Consider the following 22,351-nt stretch of genomic DNA (forward strand, 5'->3'; position numbering starts at 1 on the left):
TTTTAAATTTATTTGACGAAAAACGAAATGTACAAAAGAAGTGTCTATTCTGTCATGGCCTTAGAGTGGGGATTAGAAGATAACTTCATAGACAACAAGGATAAGTGGGGTAGGGATTTGGCCTCATGAATGGGGGTGGGGAGCATAAGAGGTGGTGAAAGGAGAAGAGATTGCTAAGAGAACCAAAGAGATGATGAACAATGAATCTCTGAGGGCCGGTAACAGCTGCAGAAATGAAGGAGGTAGCTAGGAAGGCGGCTGGTGGTGTTGGGTGGGAGTTGCAAGGTTATTATTAAGAGAAAAATTAAGGAGTGGAAGAGGAATTCTAAAGCTACTTAAATATCAATACTCAGTAGTACTTTGTTACTTACAAAGGCTAAGTAGTAGTTAGTTGTTATGATGTTTGTGGTTATATTTTCAACTTGGTAGAGCTTTTGTTGGGTGTTTAATGTTTTAATTTTGTAACAAACAGTTTACCTAGTTTATTTTGTTTTTGTTGGTAGTTGGTTATATGATAGTTGATAGTTGATAGTTTTAGAGAATTATTTTAGAAAGAAGGCTATGTCATGGATTTCTTGGATTATCAATTACAACATACCAATTGCCTATTTATAGGCTCAAGTCACCACCTCTCAATGGTGGTGAATGTTTCTACATTACTTTAGGTCTTTCTAGATTTTTCATGATTGATTAGTATCATGATAGTTCTAGATTCTTCTATCTTATACATGAACATTATAGTTCTAGATTGTTCTACCATATTCATACACATTATAGTTCTAGATTGTTCTACCATATTCATACACACTATAGTTCTAGGATATTCTACCATTTTCATACATATTATATTTAAGAATATTCTAGAAATTTGTAGCAATTCCAACACTCCTCCTTGATGCAAATTTATGTGACTCCGAGCATAGCTCGTAATTCTTCAAATCTTGGTCTCAGCGACGCCTTCATGAATATGTTTGCAATTTGATCTTCTGTTCTACAGTAGTCGAGTTTGATCTCTTTAGTTGCTTCAGCTTCTTTGATAAAGTGATACTTGATTGCTATGTGTTTTGTTCTGCTGTGATGAATTGGATTCTTCGCCATTGCAATTGCTTATTTGTTGTCGTAGTTGATTTTAGTAGGCTCATCTTGTTTTTCTTCCATGTCTTCAAGTATCCTACGAAGCCATATAGTTTGACTCATTGCTTCAGTGGCTGCCACATACTCTGCTTCTATTGTTGATTGTGCTACTGTAGCTTGCTTCTTCGACGCCCAAGAGAACATTCCTGATCCTAGTGAGAAAGCATAGCCAGAGGTACTCTTCATGTCATCTGTCGAACCTGCCCAATCACTATCGATGTAGCCAAGTAATTATGAGTTGTTTTCTGTAGTATACCATATACCGAACTCTTTTGTTCCTTGTAGATACCTTAAAATTCTTTTTCTTATTCCAAAGTGTATTTGACTTGGGCTTTGCATGAATCTTGATAGAAGACTTGTAGCATACATTATGTCAGGTCGTGTAGTTGTCAAATATAGGAGCCTTCCAATTAGACTTCGGTATTTGGATGCATCAGCTTCTGGTGCTCCATCATTCTTTTGTAGTTTCTCATTTTTTATGAGTGGAGTAGCAACAGGTTTGCAACCATACATCTTGAATTTCTTAAGTAAGCCTTCTGTGTATTTCTTTTGCGAGATGAATATCCCTTCATTTCTTTGACTTACCTCTATGCAGAGGAAGTAACTCATCAAACCAAGGTCGGTCATCTCAAAGGTCTTCATCATGTCTTCTTTAAACTCCATGATCATCTTAGTATTGTTTCCCGTGTAGATAAGATCATCTAGATATAGAGAGAGTAAAAGAGTGTACTAACCTTGAGACTTCATGTAAAGTGTAGGCTCACTCTTGCTCCTCCTGAATCCTCGATCCATGAAATACTGATTGATTCTGCTATACCATGCTCGAGGTGCTTGCTTCAAACCGTAGAGTGCTTTTCTTAGTCTTAACACTTTGCTTTCTTTGCCTTCAGAAACGAATCCTTATGACTGCTCCATATAGATCTCTTCTTCAAGTACGCCGTTAAGGAAGGCGGATTTGACATCTAGTTGATGGATACTCCATCCTTTTTGTGACGCAAGAGCTATTAGAGTTCTTATGGTATCAAGACGAGCTACTGGTGCAAATGTCTCATTGTAGTCAATTCCGGGTTGTTGTGAGTAACCCTTAGCTACTAGCCTCGCCTTGTGTTTCTGTATGGTGCCATCAGGGTTGAGCTTTGTCTTATAGACCCACTTAACCCCAATGATATCTTTTCCATGGGGACGATTTACTAACTCCCATGTGTTGTTTTTCTTGATCATCTGTATCTCTTCTTCCATTGCCTTGACCCATACTTCATGCTTTGACGCTTCTTCAAAGCTTCCAGGTTCAAGTATGGCCAAGTTACAGGTTTCATATATGTCCACCAAAGATCTTACTCATCTTGGAGTAGACTCTGGTGATGATAGTTCTTGATCTTGTTGTTGTGGTGGAGGTGAAGGTGGTTCACCTGGGTTTTCTTCCTCAGCTTCTTCTTGAGGTAGTTGAGCGGGTATAAGAACGTTCTTCTCCATTTTTTCTTCATCCCAATTCCAAGAAGCGTACTCATCAACTTCAACATCTCGACTGATGACGAGTTTCTTAGTTTGCAAGTTGTAGACACGATAACCCTTAGAGATATTGTTATACCCAAGGAAGATACCTCGTATAGTCTTGTCTTCAAGCTTGTGCCTCTTCACGTCTGGAATATGAATGTAGCATATAGATCCAAAGACCCTTAGGTGCTTTGCTGATGGCTTCTTCCCGTTCCAAGCTTCAATTGGAGTCTTGTCTTTTACAGACTTAGTTGGACATCTGTTGAGTATGTAAACAACAGTGTAGACTGCTTCAGCCCAGAATGCGTTAGGTAGTCCCTTCTCCTTGAGCATCAATCTAGCCATTTCCATAACTGTGCAATTCTTTCTCTCGGACACTCCATTTTGTTGAGGAGAATATGCGATTGTAAGTTGTCGCTCAATGCCTTCATCCTCACAAAATCTTTCAAACTCGCGAGAGGTGTATTCTTTGCCGCAATCACTTCTTAGTACTTTTATCCGTTTTCCACTTTGATTTTCAGCAAGGGCCTTGAACTTTTTGAATACTCCAAAGACTTATGATTTTTCTTTTAGAAAATATACCCATGTCATTCTAGAGAAGTTATCAATGAAGAGTATGAATTACCTGTTGTTCTCATGTGATGGCGTCCTCATTGGTCCACAGACGTCCGTATGTATCAACTCTAATAGATCTTTTGCTCTTCATGCTCCGCTTGTTGAGAAAGGAAATCGGTGTTGCTTACCAAGGAGACATCCTTCACACACTTCATTGTTCTCCTTTATGCTTGGAAAATCTCTTATCATGTTCTTCTCATGTAACAACTTCAAGGCATGTGTGTTGAAGTGGCCAAATCTTCGATGCCATAGCCATGAATCACCAACTTGTACCTTCATGGCAATGTTTGTTGCATATTTTAAATTTAGAGGGATGCTTCTATTGCTCTTATTCATCTTTACTTGGGCTATCTCAGACCTTTTATTTTTGTTGTCTAAGATTTTGCATACACCTCCTTCAAAGTGAAGTGTGTAGCCTCTCTCCATCATTTGGCCAATGCTTAGAAGATTTTCTTTTAGGTTGGGAACTAGTAAGACATCATGGATGAGTCGCGTACCTTTATCTGTCTCCACCATGACAATGCCTTTGCCTTTTGATTCAACCACACTTCCATTTCCCAGTCGAACTTTGACTTTGACAGACTCGTCAATGCTTTTGAAAATAGTCTCATCCTTGGCCTTGTGATTGCTACATCCACTGTCCAAGTACCAGCTTCCTCCTTTTTCTTTTATTGAGTCTTGAGTGGCATAGAACATACATTGTTCTTGATCATGCTCCTCAGCGATATTGGCTTGATGCCTATTTTTGTTGCAACAATTTTTCTCTACGTGCTCGAACTTCTTGCAATGATTGCATTGTGACATATTATGGAACCAACAATTTTTCTCTGTGTGGCCTTGCCTTTTGCATATATTGCATGGAGGATTTTTATCTGTTTTGTTCTTAAGGAAATTCCTAGAACCTTCTCTTCTTCTGGAAGTTTCTCCATAATTTTTCTTTCCTCTATTTTCTTTGTTTTAAGGCTGAAATTTAAACTTTGACTGGAAGACATTTTCAAGTGTATCTTCTTTATGCCTATACAGTCTTTGCTCATATGCTTCAAGAGAGTCCACAAGTTCTGTCTCTGATAGAGTGGACAGATCTTTGGTTTTCTCAATCGTTGTCACGATTGGGTCAAACTTTTGGGGCATAGTAATTAGAATTTTCTCAACAATTTTCTTGTCAAGAATATCTTCCCCAAAAGCTCTCATTTGATTAACTATTTCTTTAACTTTAGAATAATAATCTTTAACTGTCTCAGACTCCTTCATCTTCAATAGTTCAAAATCTCTTCTTAGAGATTGAAGTTTAACGGCACGTACTTTAACACTTCCTTGAAATTCCTCCTGTAATGTGTTCCACGCTTCTTTGACAGTCTTAGCTCCCATAATTCTTGGGAAAATTGGATCAGTCACTGCTTGTTGCAAGAAGAGCAACGCCTTTGAATTTTTCTGTTTATTTTTCTTCAACTCTTTTTCTTGAGATGCATTAAGAGTTGAAGTATCAACGGGAACGGTGAAGCCTTCTTCTATTATGTCCCATAAATCTTGAGATGAAAAATATGTTTCCATTTTAACACGCCAGAAATCATAATTTTTACCATAGAAGAAAGGGACAGAAATAGTTGACGAATGAGTAATGTTATCCATAGCTTAGAAAAAATATTATTGGAGTGGGTTAATAGTTGTCATACCCTAATTTCGTCCGGGGATTATTACTTGATAATATGCAACCTTTGATCGGCCGTTTTGAGATACTTGGCATCCTTTGTTTCACAATATGTGAAGTCCCGAGACATGCTGGAAATTAAAAGGAAGCAGGCTTACGCGATTCGTGAAATTCCGTAATGTGGCGGAAATGGAAAAGAGGTGTTTTTGCGCAATCCGTGAGTTTCCGTAACTTCTTCGAAAGCCAAAAAAAAAGTAAATACATGATCCGTAAGGATTCGTAACCTTACGGAAAGAAAATAGGTATCGTTATGAAATTCGTAAAGTTTCGTAACGTTACGGAAAAAGAATCGCCAAAAAAAGGGCAAAGGGGTGTATTTAGTAAAATGAGGGGTGCAAATAGTATTTTTCGAATCTGGGCCCTTCTAGGGGTTTCTGGGCAATTTCTTGCTTAAGGTGAAAGCAATCTAGCTCGCCTGGGCGAGCTAGGTGGCAACCACCTCCCTCGTTTTGTTAAAAAATGGGATTCCGGGGCTTCCGGGACACCCGTAATGCTTCCGTAAAATTCCCATAACCCTAAATATGCATATTTCACTTAATACGGATAAGAGGGAAGAGAAAAAAGAACAAAATCAAGTCCTATATGCTTCCGTAACTTTTCCGTAAATTATGAAAGAAAGGGGGTGAACTTATCAAAATTGGGGGGTGCAAATAGCAATTTCGAAATTTTGAATTGGGCCTTCCAGAATGATTTTTTGAAGCTGGATTGCTTCTGGCCTGGGCGAGCTAGACGGCAACCTCCTCCCCCTTTTTCCTATAAATTAGGTTAAGGGGGCTATTCTAAGGATCCTGGATCTCCCTGGTGATGTATTTCAGCTGTTTTGGGTGAAAGAAATTGTTTCCGTGAAGAAAATCAAAGCCGAGGTGCTTCCGTAACGCTTTCGAGATGTTTCCGTAAGCAAATCCGTGAAGGTTTTCCTCCGTTATTCACCGTTCTTCATCCGTTCTTCGTTCTTCAACGGGTAAGTTTCCAAATCGAGCTTTTCAATTCCTTCTATGTACCCGTGGTGGTCCTCATTTGTTTCATGTACTTTTATTCTCGTTTTCATTTACTTTCCGTACCCCCTTTTGACGTGCTTCAGTCATTTATTTAAGTCATCTCTCGCCTAATCAAAAAATAAAATAAATTTCCACCGATCATTTGATTTGTAATATTCGTTAATTTCTGTTAAAATGAATTCCGACCGTTCGGTCGTGCCGTAACCACGTTGGAAATAAAAAAAGAGGTAAAATAATAATAATATAATAAAAAATACTTTTTAGGAAAATGAAGCGAAAAAATCAATCGGACGTTATCTCTTTGGGATTTTTCATTCTTAATCGAATTGACTAATAACTAAAGTGAAACTAAGGCTAAAATCAACTCGCCTAGTCAAGCTCGTCCACAAAAAAGGTCACTAAAAAGGGTTTGAAAGTTTATCATTTCAGTTTTCCTTACCAAGTAAATGGATCGTTTTTAAGGTCCAACGCCTTAAAATGATCACCTTTCAAGTAAAAAGAATCGCTTGATTCACTCTTAAGAAAGAACTACGTAGGTCTGATTTCCTCTTTGATGGAGGGTACGTAGGAGCAAAAGCCCCGCTTTTGTCGACCTCAAAAAATAAAAAGAAATAAAAGTTAAGGTAACACAATTTCCACAATTCTAAAAAAATAGGCTGTTGTCCTTTGAGACAAACGTGAGAGGTGCTAATACCTTCCTCAAACGTAAATACAACTCCCGAACTTAGAATTTTTATTTTGACCGGTTTCCTTCAGTTTTTCCGACGTTTTCCACAAATAAACGTTGGTGGCGACTCCGCGCATCTTTCCTCCTTTGGAAAGCGCACCCGTGAGCCTCGCCTCGCACGCCCGCAAAAGGGCATGTTGCGACAATAGTATAAAGGAAATTTTTGAAGTAGTTGGGAGGATTTCGGAATGGTAGGTAGGTGATATAACTACGCCCAATGTATGACCGAACGTAGCTCTGATACCACTGTTGGTAGTTGGTTATAGGATAGTTGATAATTGATAGTTTTAGAGAATTGTTTTAGAAAGAAGGCTATGTCATTGGTTTCTTGGATTATCAATTACAACATACCAATTGCCTATTTATAAGCTCAAGTCACCAACCTCTCAATAGTGGTGAATGTTTCTACATTGCTTTAAGTCTTTCTAGAGTTTTCATGATAGATTAGTATCATGATAGTTCTAGATTCTTCTATCTTATACATACACATTATAATTCTAGATTGTTCTACCATATTCATACACATTATAGTTCTAGATTGTTCTACCATATTCATACATACTATAGTTCTAAGACATTCTACCATTTTCATACATATTATATTTAAGAATATTCTATAAATTTATAGCAATTTCAATAGTTTTAATGGATTGGGGAAGCGGTACTCTCGCAACTTATTTTGCTGTGTAAGTTCTTTTTAGGTTTTACTTCATTTGTGATGTTTAGTCATAGCTAGGCAGTGCTGTTTGTGTTTTACTTCATTTGTAATACTATATGTTTCTAGTGGGCGACCGAGCTAGGTGATTGTAAAGTTACTTCTTATTCACTTTGAATTGATCTCGTAACATTAAATTGTACAGTCACTCTAGACGCAGAAAGCTATACACTAAAAAACATGAACTAAAAAACTATAGACACAAAAAGCCTTCCAAAATGCTATTTCTATAGTACCCACAGGCTAATAAAACAGAGCCTCCCACGAAGCTAAGAGATGTGGACAAGCACAGAAGCGGATTCATACACCAACCGAGAAAACGAGACCAGGTTTGGGGACATTTTACAATGGAAACTAAAAACAACGCTATTCCTGTGGTATTGCTATCTCCACTCCCATAAATACGCTCTCCCTCCATTTACCATGGAAACCACTCCAGAACAAAGTGTTTTACCCATTTTCCACCAGTCTAACGGCCACCTTCATTGCAATGTAAAAGCCTCCATTGTAAATCACGAATATGCATGCCAATTGCAAACAATGACAAAGACGAACAGAAACTAGAAATTTTCAAAAGACTAAAAATAGAAAGTAACTTGTTTATTTATTATCAAGTCCGTGGCAAGGAACTCAACATGAGAATTACCATATATGCAGCAAAAGCATAAAGTAGTTCATTACACTTATTCATTATGCTTTAATTAGTTTTGTTATCAATTCAATAATCAAGCCCGCTGGAACTTCACTTTGTATGGTTCAGAACTTAGAGCAAGACGCTTGCCATATTCATCCTGGTATATTCCAATATCACTGCATGGATAACTGCAATCGTTACACACACTTGGACAGTAGACCAACTTGTAAGCATCCTCATACTTCTCAATCTTGAACCAATTCGCCACGGTTTGCGAACCGGGGTTGCCAAAATCACCACCAGTAGTCACAAACCACTGTGATGTTGAATAATCATAGTCCTTAAGCTTCCACGCTGTGGTCTGTGGACAACTTGTGCCAACGGGGAAATAGATGTTGAGATCAGTGGAAACACGAATGACACCTTTGTTAAAATTAACAGGTGTAAAGATCAAAGGCTGGCCTTGGTAACCATCAACTGCTACAACATCAAGAGGGCAATCTGCACCTGTGCTTGCCATATCAAGGCCACCTAAATCGGGGGAAGCCGGAACGATGTAGTAACTCGAACGAGCTCGAACTATCTTCCCTGATGTGTCCAGCACTTGCTCAGGTGCAGGACCTGCTGCACCAAGAAGTGCCTTTGTGCTCAAGGCAACTATAAGGACCAATGTTACCAATGTCATCTTCATTTTTCTGTTTTTAGTTTTGTGTTTTTGTAACTTGTGATGGATATGGAAGAAGAGGGAGATTTATATATAGGTTCGGAATTGGTCTAATCCATGTACCCATGTGCACAAAAGTCATGGATTTTGCTTATACAATTGGCCTATAAATTAAGATTCAAGTTTGTCAGCAAGATTTGGAAAGTTCCACATAATCTGATTGGTTGGACTCTAAGTTTCAGATGAACTTCGAGGTTTACACACAGTCATTAAGTGCCTAGCTAACTTCTTGTATCGTCGATCAAGTAATAAGTCAGCTTCGTCTGTTTAGCATGTAAAAGTATAAGGAAGCACACAGACTAGTGCATTTTCATTTTTTTAATTAAGCTCTCTATTGTGAGATTAACGAATTTTCCTTTTTTTAAGATTAACTTTTTCTTTTTGTCTTCCAATTTAATTAGGCAGGTGGGGGCTGAAAAAGATGTGGATATTCAATCTGATAGCAATCAAATATTTTACGGTCGTCTTTCAGAAATCCAACGTTTTGAAGAGAACCATGAATTCTGCATGCAGTAGTATTTCTTATAAGCTTTAATTAACAGATTTTCCCTTTACTTTACTTGTAATATATATATATATATATTAAGTTTTGTAAATTAAAGTTTGTTGACTTCATTGAATTTTTTTTATATATATATTTGCTAAATATATTACACTATTGAATTATAGGAACCATTAAAGGGTGACAAATCCTATGATCTTACAACTTTAATTACTTAATAAAAAAAATTTCTGAATAAAAAAGTACGTAACCACTCCTTTAATTTCCTCTCCCCTACTCTTTTTTATTAGGTATATACCTAACTATTTTGGATAAATTACATATTGCACTTTTAGATACGCCTTAGTTATATATTTTATTAAAAATCATAAGTAATCTTTTATAGACAAAGAGAAAACAAGCCCATAAATTAAAGGTAATTTATTCATAGGAGATGGTGATGTAGTTCACGATTCACCAAGAATGAAATTAAAAAATAAAAAAGTGTCCCGCGAAACTATTTTTGGCAAACTACCACTACTATAAAAGCAACCTTTTACGACGCTAAAATAAAGCTGATTCTATCAAATTCGTCTTAAAAAAACTATCGGTGATATTTTCATAAATAAGTTGTGTAAAGACACTCAAATTTAAGACGGTTTTGACTAAAATTGTCTTAGTTGGAACAATTTTAAAGATGGTTTTACCTAAAATTGTCGTTGTTGTACATGTGAAATTTTTATATATCGAGTGAAGCAACCAACTCTTGGAAACTTGAGTTTGAAAAATTGCCAAAATCCCTAAATCCTTAAACCATTTTTCCGCCAGCCCCACACACTTTTCGACCACATGGTTGATGGTCCCATCTTGGAGTCCCAGGCTGCCTCCCTCATGAAGAACCTTCTAGAAGCCGCCGCACATTGCCATTGCCTCGTTGTTGCCCACCGTTGCACACTACAAACTCTCCCTCATTCGCTGGCCCTCTTCCTTCTCCAAATTGAACCCAAAAATTGTTTTTTTTCATTGAGTAAGTATCTTTCCTATGCACTTCGTTTCATTTTTAATCTCATTTTGTTTCATTTTCCTAGCCCACTTGTGTTTCGTTGCTTATGAACTCTTTGATTAGCATTATCCCTCTGTTTCATACACTGCGCATCGTATGTTTGATTATTTGGTCGAGTGAATTGATAGAGAACATACGGTATGGTGGAATATGTGTTTGCCTTTTGGTTTGTTTTACGCATGCACCTCGTTGCTAGGGTTTCCAGATATTGGTCTCCAATAGAAGTTTTGAATATGTTTGCAAGGTCACGATTTGTCTTGCGAGGCTGAAGCTGAGTAGTGAGTTTCTATTTTATGTTTTGAATTTTGGTATTGGTTTTTCTTCCAATGAGTCCTATGTTGCACGGGTATGGGGATTGGGTGGTATGTCCTAATATTGAAATTGTTTTTGATTCCTTTTGTGTTAATGTGTTATTCCCTATTTGTAAATTGGAAACATGTGACAAGTTAGTAAACTTTTATGAAAGAGTAGCTACAATGAAGGTTGAGGCTGAGCTTGAATAGCTTTGGACTAGATCTTTAGTTCCCAGTTTAGCCTTCTTTGGTAGCAGATTGAAGAAGGTTGTTGCCTCAAGGCTTCCTAACACCACAGTTTAGCCTTCTTTGACCACATTCAAAGGGACTACTTTCAACGAAGGTCATTTCAACATCGTTTTTAAAATTGATGTTGAAAGTCCTCCAAAACCGATGTTAAAGCCTTTTTATGTAGTAGTGTTATCTTTGCGTTTTTGTGACTTGTGGTGGATAAGGAAGAAGTGAGGGCGATTTATATATAGACTAGGGATTGATCTAATCTATGTACCTATGTGCACCAAGGTTGTAAGACCCTCTACCCCGACATACATATACTTAAGAAAAACATATAATAATCAGAAATTTAATTAAATCAATTTTATTCAAATCACTTAAACAAATTCATGTGGGTAAAATGGTCACATTCACTTTACTGTTGCCAAATAAAACTTATTAAAAACATCTCCGACTCAAAACAAGGCCTTCCAAAGCTCCAAAGAATGAACTAAAGACTCAGCATGTGAAACAAAATGATAAAAACTACATGCAATTAATACATAACTCCATGTTCCAATGTCACATCCTATCAGAACATTATGTTCTAGCATCCTCTAACATGAGGTTCTCCATAGTCATCCACATAACCATTGTTAACTCATTGGCAAGTGTACCAAATTTGTCACAAGTAGTAAAGTACTCGGAAGTCCGAGTGTCGAATCCACAGGGACTTTGTTTGTACTTAGATTAATGCAAACCCAATCTAAAAGCAATAGATAAAGAATTTAAAATAAAGATAAGAAAATATAGTAGATAAGATAAAGATTTAAAAGAAAGGATAAAAGATTTAAAGATAAATATAAAAGATAAAATATTTAAATTAAAATATGATAAGAGAAAATAGAAGATAAAAAAAATAAGATAAGAAAAGTAAAAGATAAAAATAGAAGATAAAATCAGAATATGATAAGATTAGGACCTGGCCTGCCTTGTTTGCCTAGGATGTATGAGTTTATGATTTTTCTTTATCAATTTAGGTGACTCTGTTCTACCCACATCTGTTCAATTACTTACCCCTGATTCCTCACGATGACAAGCCTATTTTATTTATTTATCTTCCAAATTCCTTTGCAAAGACTCAACAAATAAAATGCATGAAGTATGAATTCTAGATGTTTGCAAGAATGCATGGGCATAAAATAATCATTCTATTCCTAGCAATGACTTTCTTATGAAATTCTTTCTTTTTGTTCTATTAGAAGTTACCCTCTTCCGAGTGTCTAACCCCTAAAACCAATGCATGCATACCTTCCTTAAATCTTATTTAGAAGTTACCCTCTCCCGAGCGTCTAACCTCTAACAGAATATAAAGATGAATAATGCAAGATAAAAGTAGAAAAGATAATAGAATAGAAAACACCTTTGCATTGATAAATAGTGAGTACATCATACATCGCTTGGCTTTTAGGCCTGCCAGACCCTAGCTAGAGGCTTAGCCACCACTCATGACCATTGAGGGCTTTACAATGAGAAAAGGGTGAAAGAAAGAGAGGGAGTAAATGAAACCCCTAGAAGAAGGGGTTGTTGTGTGTTGTTCTTTTCTGCTTGGCTTGACTCCCTTTTTATAGTTGTTGTAGTGGACGTGGGCTTGATGCTAAAAATCTTCTTTTTTTGATATTTTTGATATCTTTTGGATTTGTTTTGCATGTAATCATATCTTCCTGAGATTTCTTGATATTTTGGATATTTTCTAGATCTTTTTCTCCTTTAATCTCTCCTTTTCATATCTGCAAGACATAAATAAGAAAAATATCAAATCTTAATATTTAAGCCAAAGATAACTGCTAAATAAATATTTTTAAAGATATTTTCAATATATTTTTACTATCAAAATAGCTCATATTTAGCAGTTATCAACCATCTGCTCCCACAAACACAAAGTTCAAGATCATCACAAGATCCAAACACAAACAACACACAAGGAGTGAGTTATCACATTCCTAACTAATAGAGAGAAATGAGACAACATATATATGCATATCATATAAATGACATACAATTTACTTTAACACGACATATGTCATTCCATCACTTATCGCATAACATCACATATCAACAACTACACGCTTCACACATTTTCACATCATTCACCTACTCAAGGATCAAAACACAATATCACTCAACCAATCAATATCGATAAATACACAAGCGTTATGCAACAATATACTAAGACTCAATCATATATGCAATGTGATATTATGTCAGTGAAAAACCTCATCGGGCGCCCAAGAGTACATGACAAGACAGATCACACACTGGTAAGTCAGGTCACTTTCACTAGGTAAAATCCTAGGGAGACCTGTTAGGGTCACTATGTTTTGCAAGAACACTCCAACCATATGGGATCAACATAGGTTTCAAGGAACATTCAAACCAAGTGTATTTATCCCCAAGACCTACACTTCGAAGAGTCCGTCAGGGCTTCTCCTTCTAGATTCAAGTCCAACCCAGAAAACATTTTAGCACGCATACTTTATCTATGAACTGTACAAAACACAACTCCTCTATTATTCTCAAAATAATTTTAACTTGTTGCGCCTCAAAGTGATTAAACTCGTCGGATTCCCACAGTGGATCCCATCACAGTACTCGTCGCGCATTAAGTCGCCGCCATTAAAGGATTTTTTAGTCATGTGATTGTATGGTTCATAGCTCACAACTCAATGAACACAATATCTCAATACACATGTGTGATCTCACAATTTAACACATACTCAACTTGTCACTTACACATAGTTTAGTACACTTCCATAATCCCAAGACAACATGTTATCACACCTCATGCATTATGTACATGTCACACAATAATAATAATAATAATAATAATAATAATAATAATAATAATAATAATAATAATAATAATAATAATAATAATAATAATAATATGTTATGTTCATATGATTAAATCCCTTAAACAATTTCACATAATCATATTAAAATCAAAGGAATCAAAATCATAGGTAAAAAAATAGGACAACACCAAGAGCACTCAATTTTATCAACCAATTCGCATCAGGGCATCAATTGGTCCGTCAAACACAACAATATCGTAATTATAATCATAAAGGAAGAATCACAATACAGTAAACATTCCAAAATAAATCCCAATTTGATTCTCTAAGGATTTCTATAAATGTTCATTCTAACCCCAATTATGATAAACTCATCCCTTACCTCTAAGTGGACTCACGTGTGTAGTCAGACAGTGATAGTAGCATCTCTAGCAATTTCCTAAAATTTTTCAATTTTTTCCTCTAGTTGCTCTATTAAGGTTTCTAAGCATTAGAGAAAAGGGGGAGGGATTGGAGCCTCCATTTCATTATCTCTGTGCGAGGGAAATTTCTCTCACCATAGATATTATTTTGAAAATCTCAACGGTGGGAATATGGGAAAATGTATTGCAAACCTGGTGGTCAAATTGAACAACAATCCAATGGTTAACGAGTACGAGATCATAGTTTTACCGAGCTAGATTTGGGTGTATGCGGGGAAAAAAATAGCTAGGTGCAAGGGACATTTCTCTCACAGCAGATATTATTTCTCAAATCCCAATGATGGGGATATGCGAGAGTGTGTTATGAAACTAGTGTTCTCATTTCACGATGATCCAACGATTAACGTGTCGACGGTCATAGTTTTACTGGTACATGTTTGATTGTATGTGAAAAAAAGAGAGGGTTTTGGAAGAGGGAAAATGAAAAATGAATTTGAGAGAAAGATAGAGTGTAGAGGCATGTCGTAAATGTTAAAACTAACCTAATATGTCTTTATTTATAGCTAGGATACTCTCAACCTATTATTCACTATATTTTTCTTTATTTTATAAAAATGGACTCTATTTTACTCTTTATCAAATGAATAAATAAAAAAATTTCATTTCCTATAAAAATAGATATTCATTTTATATACCTTAAAAACATTATTTTTATTAATAAAACTAATTCTCTTTATTTATTTAATTACAAAAAATCTCATTATTTTCTTAAAACTTTATTAATTTTTAAATAAAATCATTTTTAGTTTATTTTATGAAAAATGAAATGTTACAAAGGTCATGGATTTCCGCTCATACAATTGGCCTATAAAGATTCAATTTGTCAACAAGATTTGTAAAGTTCATACTATACTTAGTGTTACCTCTGTTGTGTAAAATTTGTCTAAGTTATGGAACTTATGAAATTTGAATGAGCTTGTTTGGTAGGAAAATAAGATAGCATTCAAAATTGATCAAAATGTGAAAAAAAATTGAGAAGTCGAATGCGCCATCAAAGGAATTCATTTCAATCAGAATTGATGGTTTCAACGACTTCATTAAGGCGCTAGGGTTGGAAGGCACTCAAAAACAAGATTTTTTCAAAATTTGAAATATCAGTTAAAGCAATTATGAAGAAGTTACACAAAATCATCCAATGAATGTTACATCTATGTAGTTAATAATATTGTTATCCATGTGTCAAAATCATAGAATTCAACCGTTAATATTAGAATTATATATATATATACGACCTCTGATTGTTAATTTTCGATGGATTGAATGATTATCACTTAACTTCTCAAATATCGACAATGCCGCATATCGAAATTGGCTACTGGTTCGGAAGGTCGCTGTGTATGTATTCATTCCCACCTTTTATGAATTCATGTTTCTTTACATCATTGCACATTTTTAAAACCTTTACTTTTTTCAACCTTTATTTTTTCTCGTAACTTTTACTTTTTCAATCTCTACTTCTGGTTACTATTGAAATTACTATCGAAATATAATCATTATCAAAATTAACTTTAAAATCGAAAATACTTTTAAAAATTTACTTACAAATCAATATCCAAACAATTATCCATTGTTCTTGCTTTTCTTCTACAACTTTCGACAATCTCAGCTATATAACTTTGAGATATAGATTATTGGTTGTGGCAAGCCAAACAATTTGAAGAGCTGGCCGGATCACTTGGATCATCAATATTAGCCTTGGGCTTTAATGACAAAACAGAGGAGCTTGCTTGATATATGTTGTGTTGCCTAAAGCAGAACAAGGTAGAAGAAACCTGCAAAAGTTCAATAAACTCATGAAATTGTAAATTATTGCAATGAGAAGGTGTATAGATAGACAATATTGAAAATCCATGTCTGTTCATTTGCTTCAGTTAATTGGTTTAGTATTGAAGCATAATTCCTCTTAAAAGGTTCTAAATCCTTTACTGAGTCGTCTCCATATTTTTGCTCTCTGATACCCCATCCTTCATGTGCCTAAGTTCAGACAATACAAGTTCCTAAAAGTTCAAAATTAACAGAAAAACTAAGATGATTTGGGTTATACACCTTTTTGTCTAGATCACAATTCAACTCTGCGATATCAAATATGTCAGCTTATTTTAAATAGACATGATCAAGAAGAAAAGGTTGAGAGCTTGATACTGATTGGGCATTACCAATCACAATCTCACTGCACACAACTTTCAATTGTGATTTGGGGGTTGAAGAAAAAACCTATGAATTAAGGAGGGAAAAATAAGGGAGCTTTTAGGAGAGATTCAAGCTTGGAAGATTCTAGAAATGGTGTTGATAATAGGGTTATGTGTGGGTGAGACTCCATTTCTATCAGGTGTGTGCAAATTTGTCTTCACGCGAGAACATTCCATGCTTTCAGAACCTGATTCTCCAAGGCTAGGTCTAGGCATAGCTCAATCGCGAACCCTAAACCTAACTTAACTCAGATCTGTGTATGAGAGAGAGAGAGAGAGAGAGAGAGAGAGAGAGACTGACACACACCTCTGAGATTTAAAGAAAGATTGGGAAAACAAAGAGAGAAAGAAACCAACTGTAGACAGCCTTCGGAGCACCAGCGACGACAACAAGCTTTGTGATGGGGTCAATGATAGCCAAGTGGGCCACAACAGCGTCGAGGATGTAAAGGGAAAACAACGACAATGAGGACCAAAAATAGCAATGGCGAGGGAGAGTGAAGAAAGAGACCCAAAGGAAAAAGGGGTTGAGAGTGACAGGGAAGAAGTAGCAAATCAACATGTTATTTATTATATAAAGGAGGAACCTTTTCCAAGACGGTTTATTTAAAAACTGATGTGAATTTCACAACAGTTTTTAACAAAACTATCATTGAAACTCATATTGTACAATATTTTTTACAAAACCGATGTTGATTTGTGCAACAAATTTTCAAAATTGCCACCGTGTGATCTTTGGCATCGATTTTTTATAAACCAACAAGAATTGAGTGTCATGGAAAGAGTTCTTTGTAGCTGTGACAATCTCCACAATTTATAAACGGGAAAATCCTTTGGCCTTCACATTGTCTTGGTATGTCGCAAAAATCTAGTCATAGGAACTTTATTTTAGTTTTTTCTTTTCTTTCTCGTGGTAATGATGTCAAATTGCATATAGTAACCTTAACCTCACAAAATCATCATGAATGGGCATAAAAGGAAGCATATAGAACTAATCATAAGAACTACTTTAGTTTTTTACATTTAAATCTTTCTCATAGTTAAGTTGAATGGAACTTCCAAGTATAAATTTTTGGAACCTTGACAATTCTATGCATGCACGTGTTCTTATTACTATTTTATGGTTGTATTAGCTTTAAGAAGGTATAATTAGAAATTCCCTTGGCTTTTGACCGAAATGCATCACATCTCAATTAAAATAATATATGATGAAATTTGAATTTAAATGTGAAATCGAATGTGGCACGTATGCAGGTGGGTACATCTGCTCGAACTATGGGAGTGGATCATGCCTTAGAAAACATCAATAATATGAAGGTGGCATTTCCAGAACTATGGGAAACCAATGAGAAGCCTAAAAGTGTCAAGTGCTCTAGAAAGGTTTTAATTGAAACATCCGTAATAACCTAACTTATTCGTCCAAGTTTTAAGAGACATTTGGTGTCTAGTATTGTAATAGTAAATGATTATGATTAATGCAATTGGAAGAATTTGATATATTTATAAATAGTTTTTAATTGCCATTTTCCCTGTCCTTTTGAAAATGTGCAAAGATTAAGGTTATTCAACTTGAGGAAAAGGTAGTATATTTAGAATACAGACATTGAAACTTCTTATGTAGCATGCCTAAAAGTACCTTGGCCTTTTTGTCAGAACTGATATAGATAATGATTTTCAACATCAGTTTTTAAAACTGATGTTGAAAGGGCCTACTTTCAACAAAGGCCGTTTCAACATAAATTTTTAAACTGATGTTGAAAGTCCTCCAGAATCGATGTTAAAGCACTTTTATGTAGTAGTGTTAGTTTTGTGTTTTTGTGACTTGTTGTGAATAAGAAAGAAGCAAGGGCAATGTATATATAGATTAGGGATTGATCTAATCTATGTACCTATGTGCACCAAAGTCATGGATTTCCGCTCATACAATTGGCCTATATAGATTCAATTTGTCAACTAGATTTGTAAAGTAATACTAAACTTAGTGTTATCTCTGTTATGTAAAATTTGTCTAAGTTATGGAACTTACCAATTTCGATGAGCTTGTTTGGTAGGAAAAGAAGATAACATTCAAAATTGATTAAAATGTGAATAAAATTCAAGAAGTTGAATGCATTGTCAAAGGAATTCATTTCAATCGAAATTGACGATTTCAACCACTTCATCAAGGCATGTGGGGTTGGAGGGCACTCAGAAGCAAGATTTATTCGAAATTCAAAATATCAATTGAAATAGTTATAAAAGAAATTACACAAAATCATCAAATGAATGTTACATCTATGTAGTTAGTAATATTGTTGTACATGTGTCAAAATCATATAATTCGACCGTTAATATTATAAGTTTATAAATAAGAGTTTCGATTGCCAATTTTCGATGGATTGAATTATTATCACTTAACTCTTCAAATACTGACAACGTTGACATCGAAATTAGCTGCCGGTTCAAAAGGTCATTGTGCAGGTATTTGTTCCCACCTTTTATGAATTCATGTTTCTTTATATTATTGCATATTTTTAAACCCTTTACTTTTTTCAACCGTTATTTTTTCCGAAACTTTTACTTTTTAAATCTCTACTTCTGGTTAGTATCGAAATTACTATCAAATTAACTTTAAAATAAAAAATACAATTATAAAATTAACTTACAAATCATTATCCAATATTACTATAATTATTTGTAGTTATCATTATAAATATTAAAATTATTATATATATTAAATCTTAAACTGGAAACAATGCTAGGCGCTAGCTAAAAAGATGTGGACAGGCCCAGAAGCAGATTCATACACCAACCCAGAAAACGAGACCAGGTTTGGGGACATTTTACAATGGAAACTAAAAACAACGCTATTCCTGTGGTATTGCTATCACCACTCTCAAAAATACGCTCTCCCTCCATTTACCATGGAAACCACTTCAGCAATCTGTGCTAATTTATTTTCTACGATTTGGAACAACCTTGGATACTTCTCCTTTAATACACAGTTAGACACCCATCCATCCACTGTCAAGCCAGAACAAAGTGTTTTCGCCATTTTCCACCACTCTAACGGCCACCTTCAATGCAATGCAAAAGCCTCCATTGTTAATCACGAATATGAATGCCAATTGCAAACAATGACAAAGACGAACAGAAACTAGAAATTTTCAAAAGACTAAAAATAGAAAGTAACTTGTTTATTTATTATCAATTCCGTGGCAAGGAACTCAACATGAGAATTACCATATATGCAGCAAAAGCATAAAGTAGTTCATTACACTTATTCATTATGCTTTAATTAGTTTTGTTATCAACTCAATAATTAAGCCCGCTGGAACTTCACTTTGTATGGTTCAGAACTTAGAGCAAGACGCTTGCCATATTCATCCTGGTATATTCCAATATCACTGCATGGATAACTGCAATCGTTGCACACACTTGGACAGTAGACCAACTTGTAAGCATCCTCATACTTCTCAATCTTGAACCAATTCGCCATGGTTTGCGAACCGGGATTGCCGAAATCACCACCAGTAGTCACAAACCACTGTGATGCTGAATAATCATAGTCCTTAAGCTTCCACACTGTGGTCTGTGGACAACTTGTGCCAACGGGGAAATAAATGTTGAGATCAGTGGAAACACGAATGACACCTTTGTTAAAATTAACAGGTGTAAAGATCAAAGGCTGGCCTTGGTAACCATCAACAGCTACAACATCAAGTGGGCAATCTGCACCTGTGCTTGCCATATCAAGGCCACCTAAATCAGGGAAGCCGGAACGATGTAGTAACTCGAACGAGCTCGAACTATCTTCCCTGATGTGTCCAGCACTTGCTCAGGTGCAGGACCAGCTGCACCAAGAAGTGCCTTTGTGCTCAAGGCAACCATAAGGACCAATGTTACCAATGTCATCTTCATTTTTCTGTCTTTAGTTTTGTGTTTTTGTAACTTGTGATGGATATGGAAGAAGAGGGAGATTTATATATAGGTCAGGGTTTGGTCTAATACATGTACCCATGTGCACCAAAGTCATGGATTTTCGCTTATACAATTGGCCTACAAATTAAGATTCAAGTTTGTTAGCAAGATTTGGAAAGTTCCACATAATCTGATTGGCTGGACTATAAGATTCAGATGAACTTCGAGGTTAACTTACACACAGTCATTAAGTGCCTAACTTCTTGTATCATCGATCAAGTAAGTCTGCTTCGTCTGTTAAGTATGTAAAAGTATAAGGAAGCACGCAGACTAGTGCATTTTCATTTTTTTAATTAACGAATTTTCCCGTTTTTTAGACTAACTTTTTCTTTTTGTCTTCCAATATAATTAGGCAGGTGGGGGCAGAAAAAGATGTGGATATTCAATCTGATAGCAATCAAATCTTTAGCCCTCCTCTCTCAGAAATCCAACGTTTTGAAGAGAACCATGAATTCTACATGCAGTATTTCTTATAACCTTTAATAACTGATTTTTCCATTACTTTACTTGTAATATATATATATATATATATATATATATATATATATATATATATATATATATAAAATAAGTTTTGTAAATTAAAGTTTGTTGACTTCATTGAATTTTCTATATATATTACACTATTGAATTATAGGAACCATTAAAGGGTGACAAATTCCATTCTTTTCATAGAATTCATTGAGTTTTTATAGGTGACAAATCCTATGATTTTAGAACTTTAATTACTTAATAAAATTGTTTTTCTGATAAAAAAAAAGTACGTAATTATAACCACTCCTTTAATTTCCTCTCCAGTACTCTTTTTATTAGGTATATGCCTGACTATTTTGGATAAATTACATATTGCACTTTTAGATACGCCTAAGTTATAAAGTCTCTTCTTCAAATTCTTAAAGGATCTAATAATGTTCTAGTGGTTAATTTTTTTAAGAAAAATATTTATTTTATTAAAAATCATAATTAATCTTTTATAGACAAAGAGAAAATAAGCCCATAAATTAAAGGTAATTTATTCATAGGAGATGGTGATGTAGTTCACGGTTCACCAAGAATGAAATTAAAAATAAAAAATAAAAAAGTGATCCCAAGAAACTATTTTTGGCAAACTACAGAAGAGAGATTTCATTCGATTCGAACCAGCACCAGCCGTCCCCCGAAAAAAAAAATAAGGCTAATTAATTGTAAATAAAAGCAAAAATTACTAGTTAAACCACCGTAAACCTACTCCTAGCTTCATCTGTTTTCTTGTTTTCTTAGAAAAAAATGGATATATATAGTGAAAGCACGAGAGGAGTAAAGCTTGGGCATACAAGCACAAACGAATGTATGTATTCTCACAGATATTCTTAATCAGTTCTAATTTTAACAATTAATTTGAATCATAAGTTATTCAGTCTCCTATCAAATAATTCTCATGTCTCACTTAATACACTTCCCATATAAGTATGCATTCTCACAACTTACCGCGGAAAATAGAAGAAATTTGCTTAAACACCCAATTAGACGAATCACCTGCACCAAAATATCCAAAACTAAATAAACAGATTCTAAATTCTCCAACAGTGCTGCGTCATCATCAATAATCTCCACCACATTAACATAACGAATCCAATCTGATTATAAAGTCCCTTCACTAGAGAGAGATAAGGATTGTGAAGCGCCTGAATCAGAGGGTTGCTTAAGCTTGAGGCTTGAGAGCGTGAAATTGTCATCAAGGAATAACTTGGCCAAAGAAGAAGAAGAATGAGTTTTTGTAGTGCCGCGTTTGGCTGAACGTGAACCAAGCACAGTGTTTAGTCTTCGAACGTACAACTATTCCAAAAGTTCGTTTCGCAGCGTACAGAGCCAGAGTGGCCTGCATTTTACAATATATATAGTAGATACACATGAAAATAACAAGAAATAACAGAAGCATACACAATTCATAAGGTAAAATGCCATGCACAATTACATTTAATAGATGATAATTTGAATAGTTGTAAACAAGGTTCTTTGCTCCAATGTCTAGACTCATAAGTCGACAGAGAGTAAAACTTCTACTACACTTAATCAAGTGCTTTGGC

General features: G+C 35.2%; 1 protein-coding gene and 2 pseudogenes across 1 annotated transcript; 1 reads left to right on the plus strand and 2 right to left on the minus strand.

Moving 5' to 3' along the window:
• The window catches only part of LOC114367260, a 43,709-nt pseudogene that overhangs the window by 12,626 nt on the left and 8,732 nt on the right, over window positions 1-22,351 (plus strand).
• Window positions 7,482-8,735, minus strand: LOC114367263 (miraculin-like). The gene has a single exon (XM_028324411.1). The coding sequence runs from the start codon at window positions 8,714-8,716 to the stop codon at window positions 8,117-8,119; it is 600 nt and encodes a 199-aa protein (XP_028180212.1). The 5' UTR covers window positions 8,717-8,735; the 3' UTR covers window positions 7,482-8,116.
• Window positions 19,620-20,225, minus strand: LOC114367264 (annotated as a pseudogene).

This window comes from Glycine soja, chromosome 9, assembly GCF_004193775.1.
Source record: "Glycine soja cultivar W05 chromosome 9, ASM419377v2, whole genome shotgun sequence".
Classification (NCBI taxonomy): Eukaryota; Viridiplantae; Streptophyta; class Magnoliopsida; order Fabales; family Fabaceae; genus Glycine; species Glycine soja.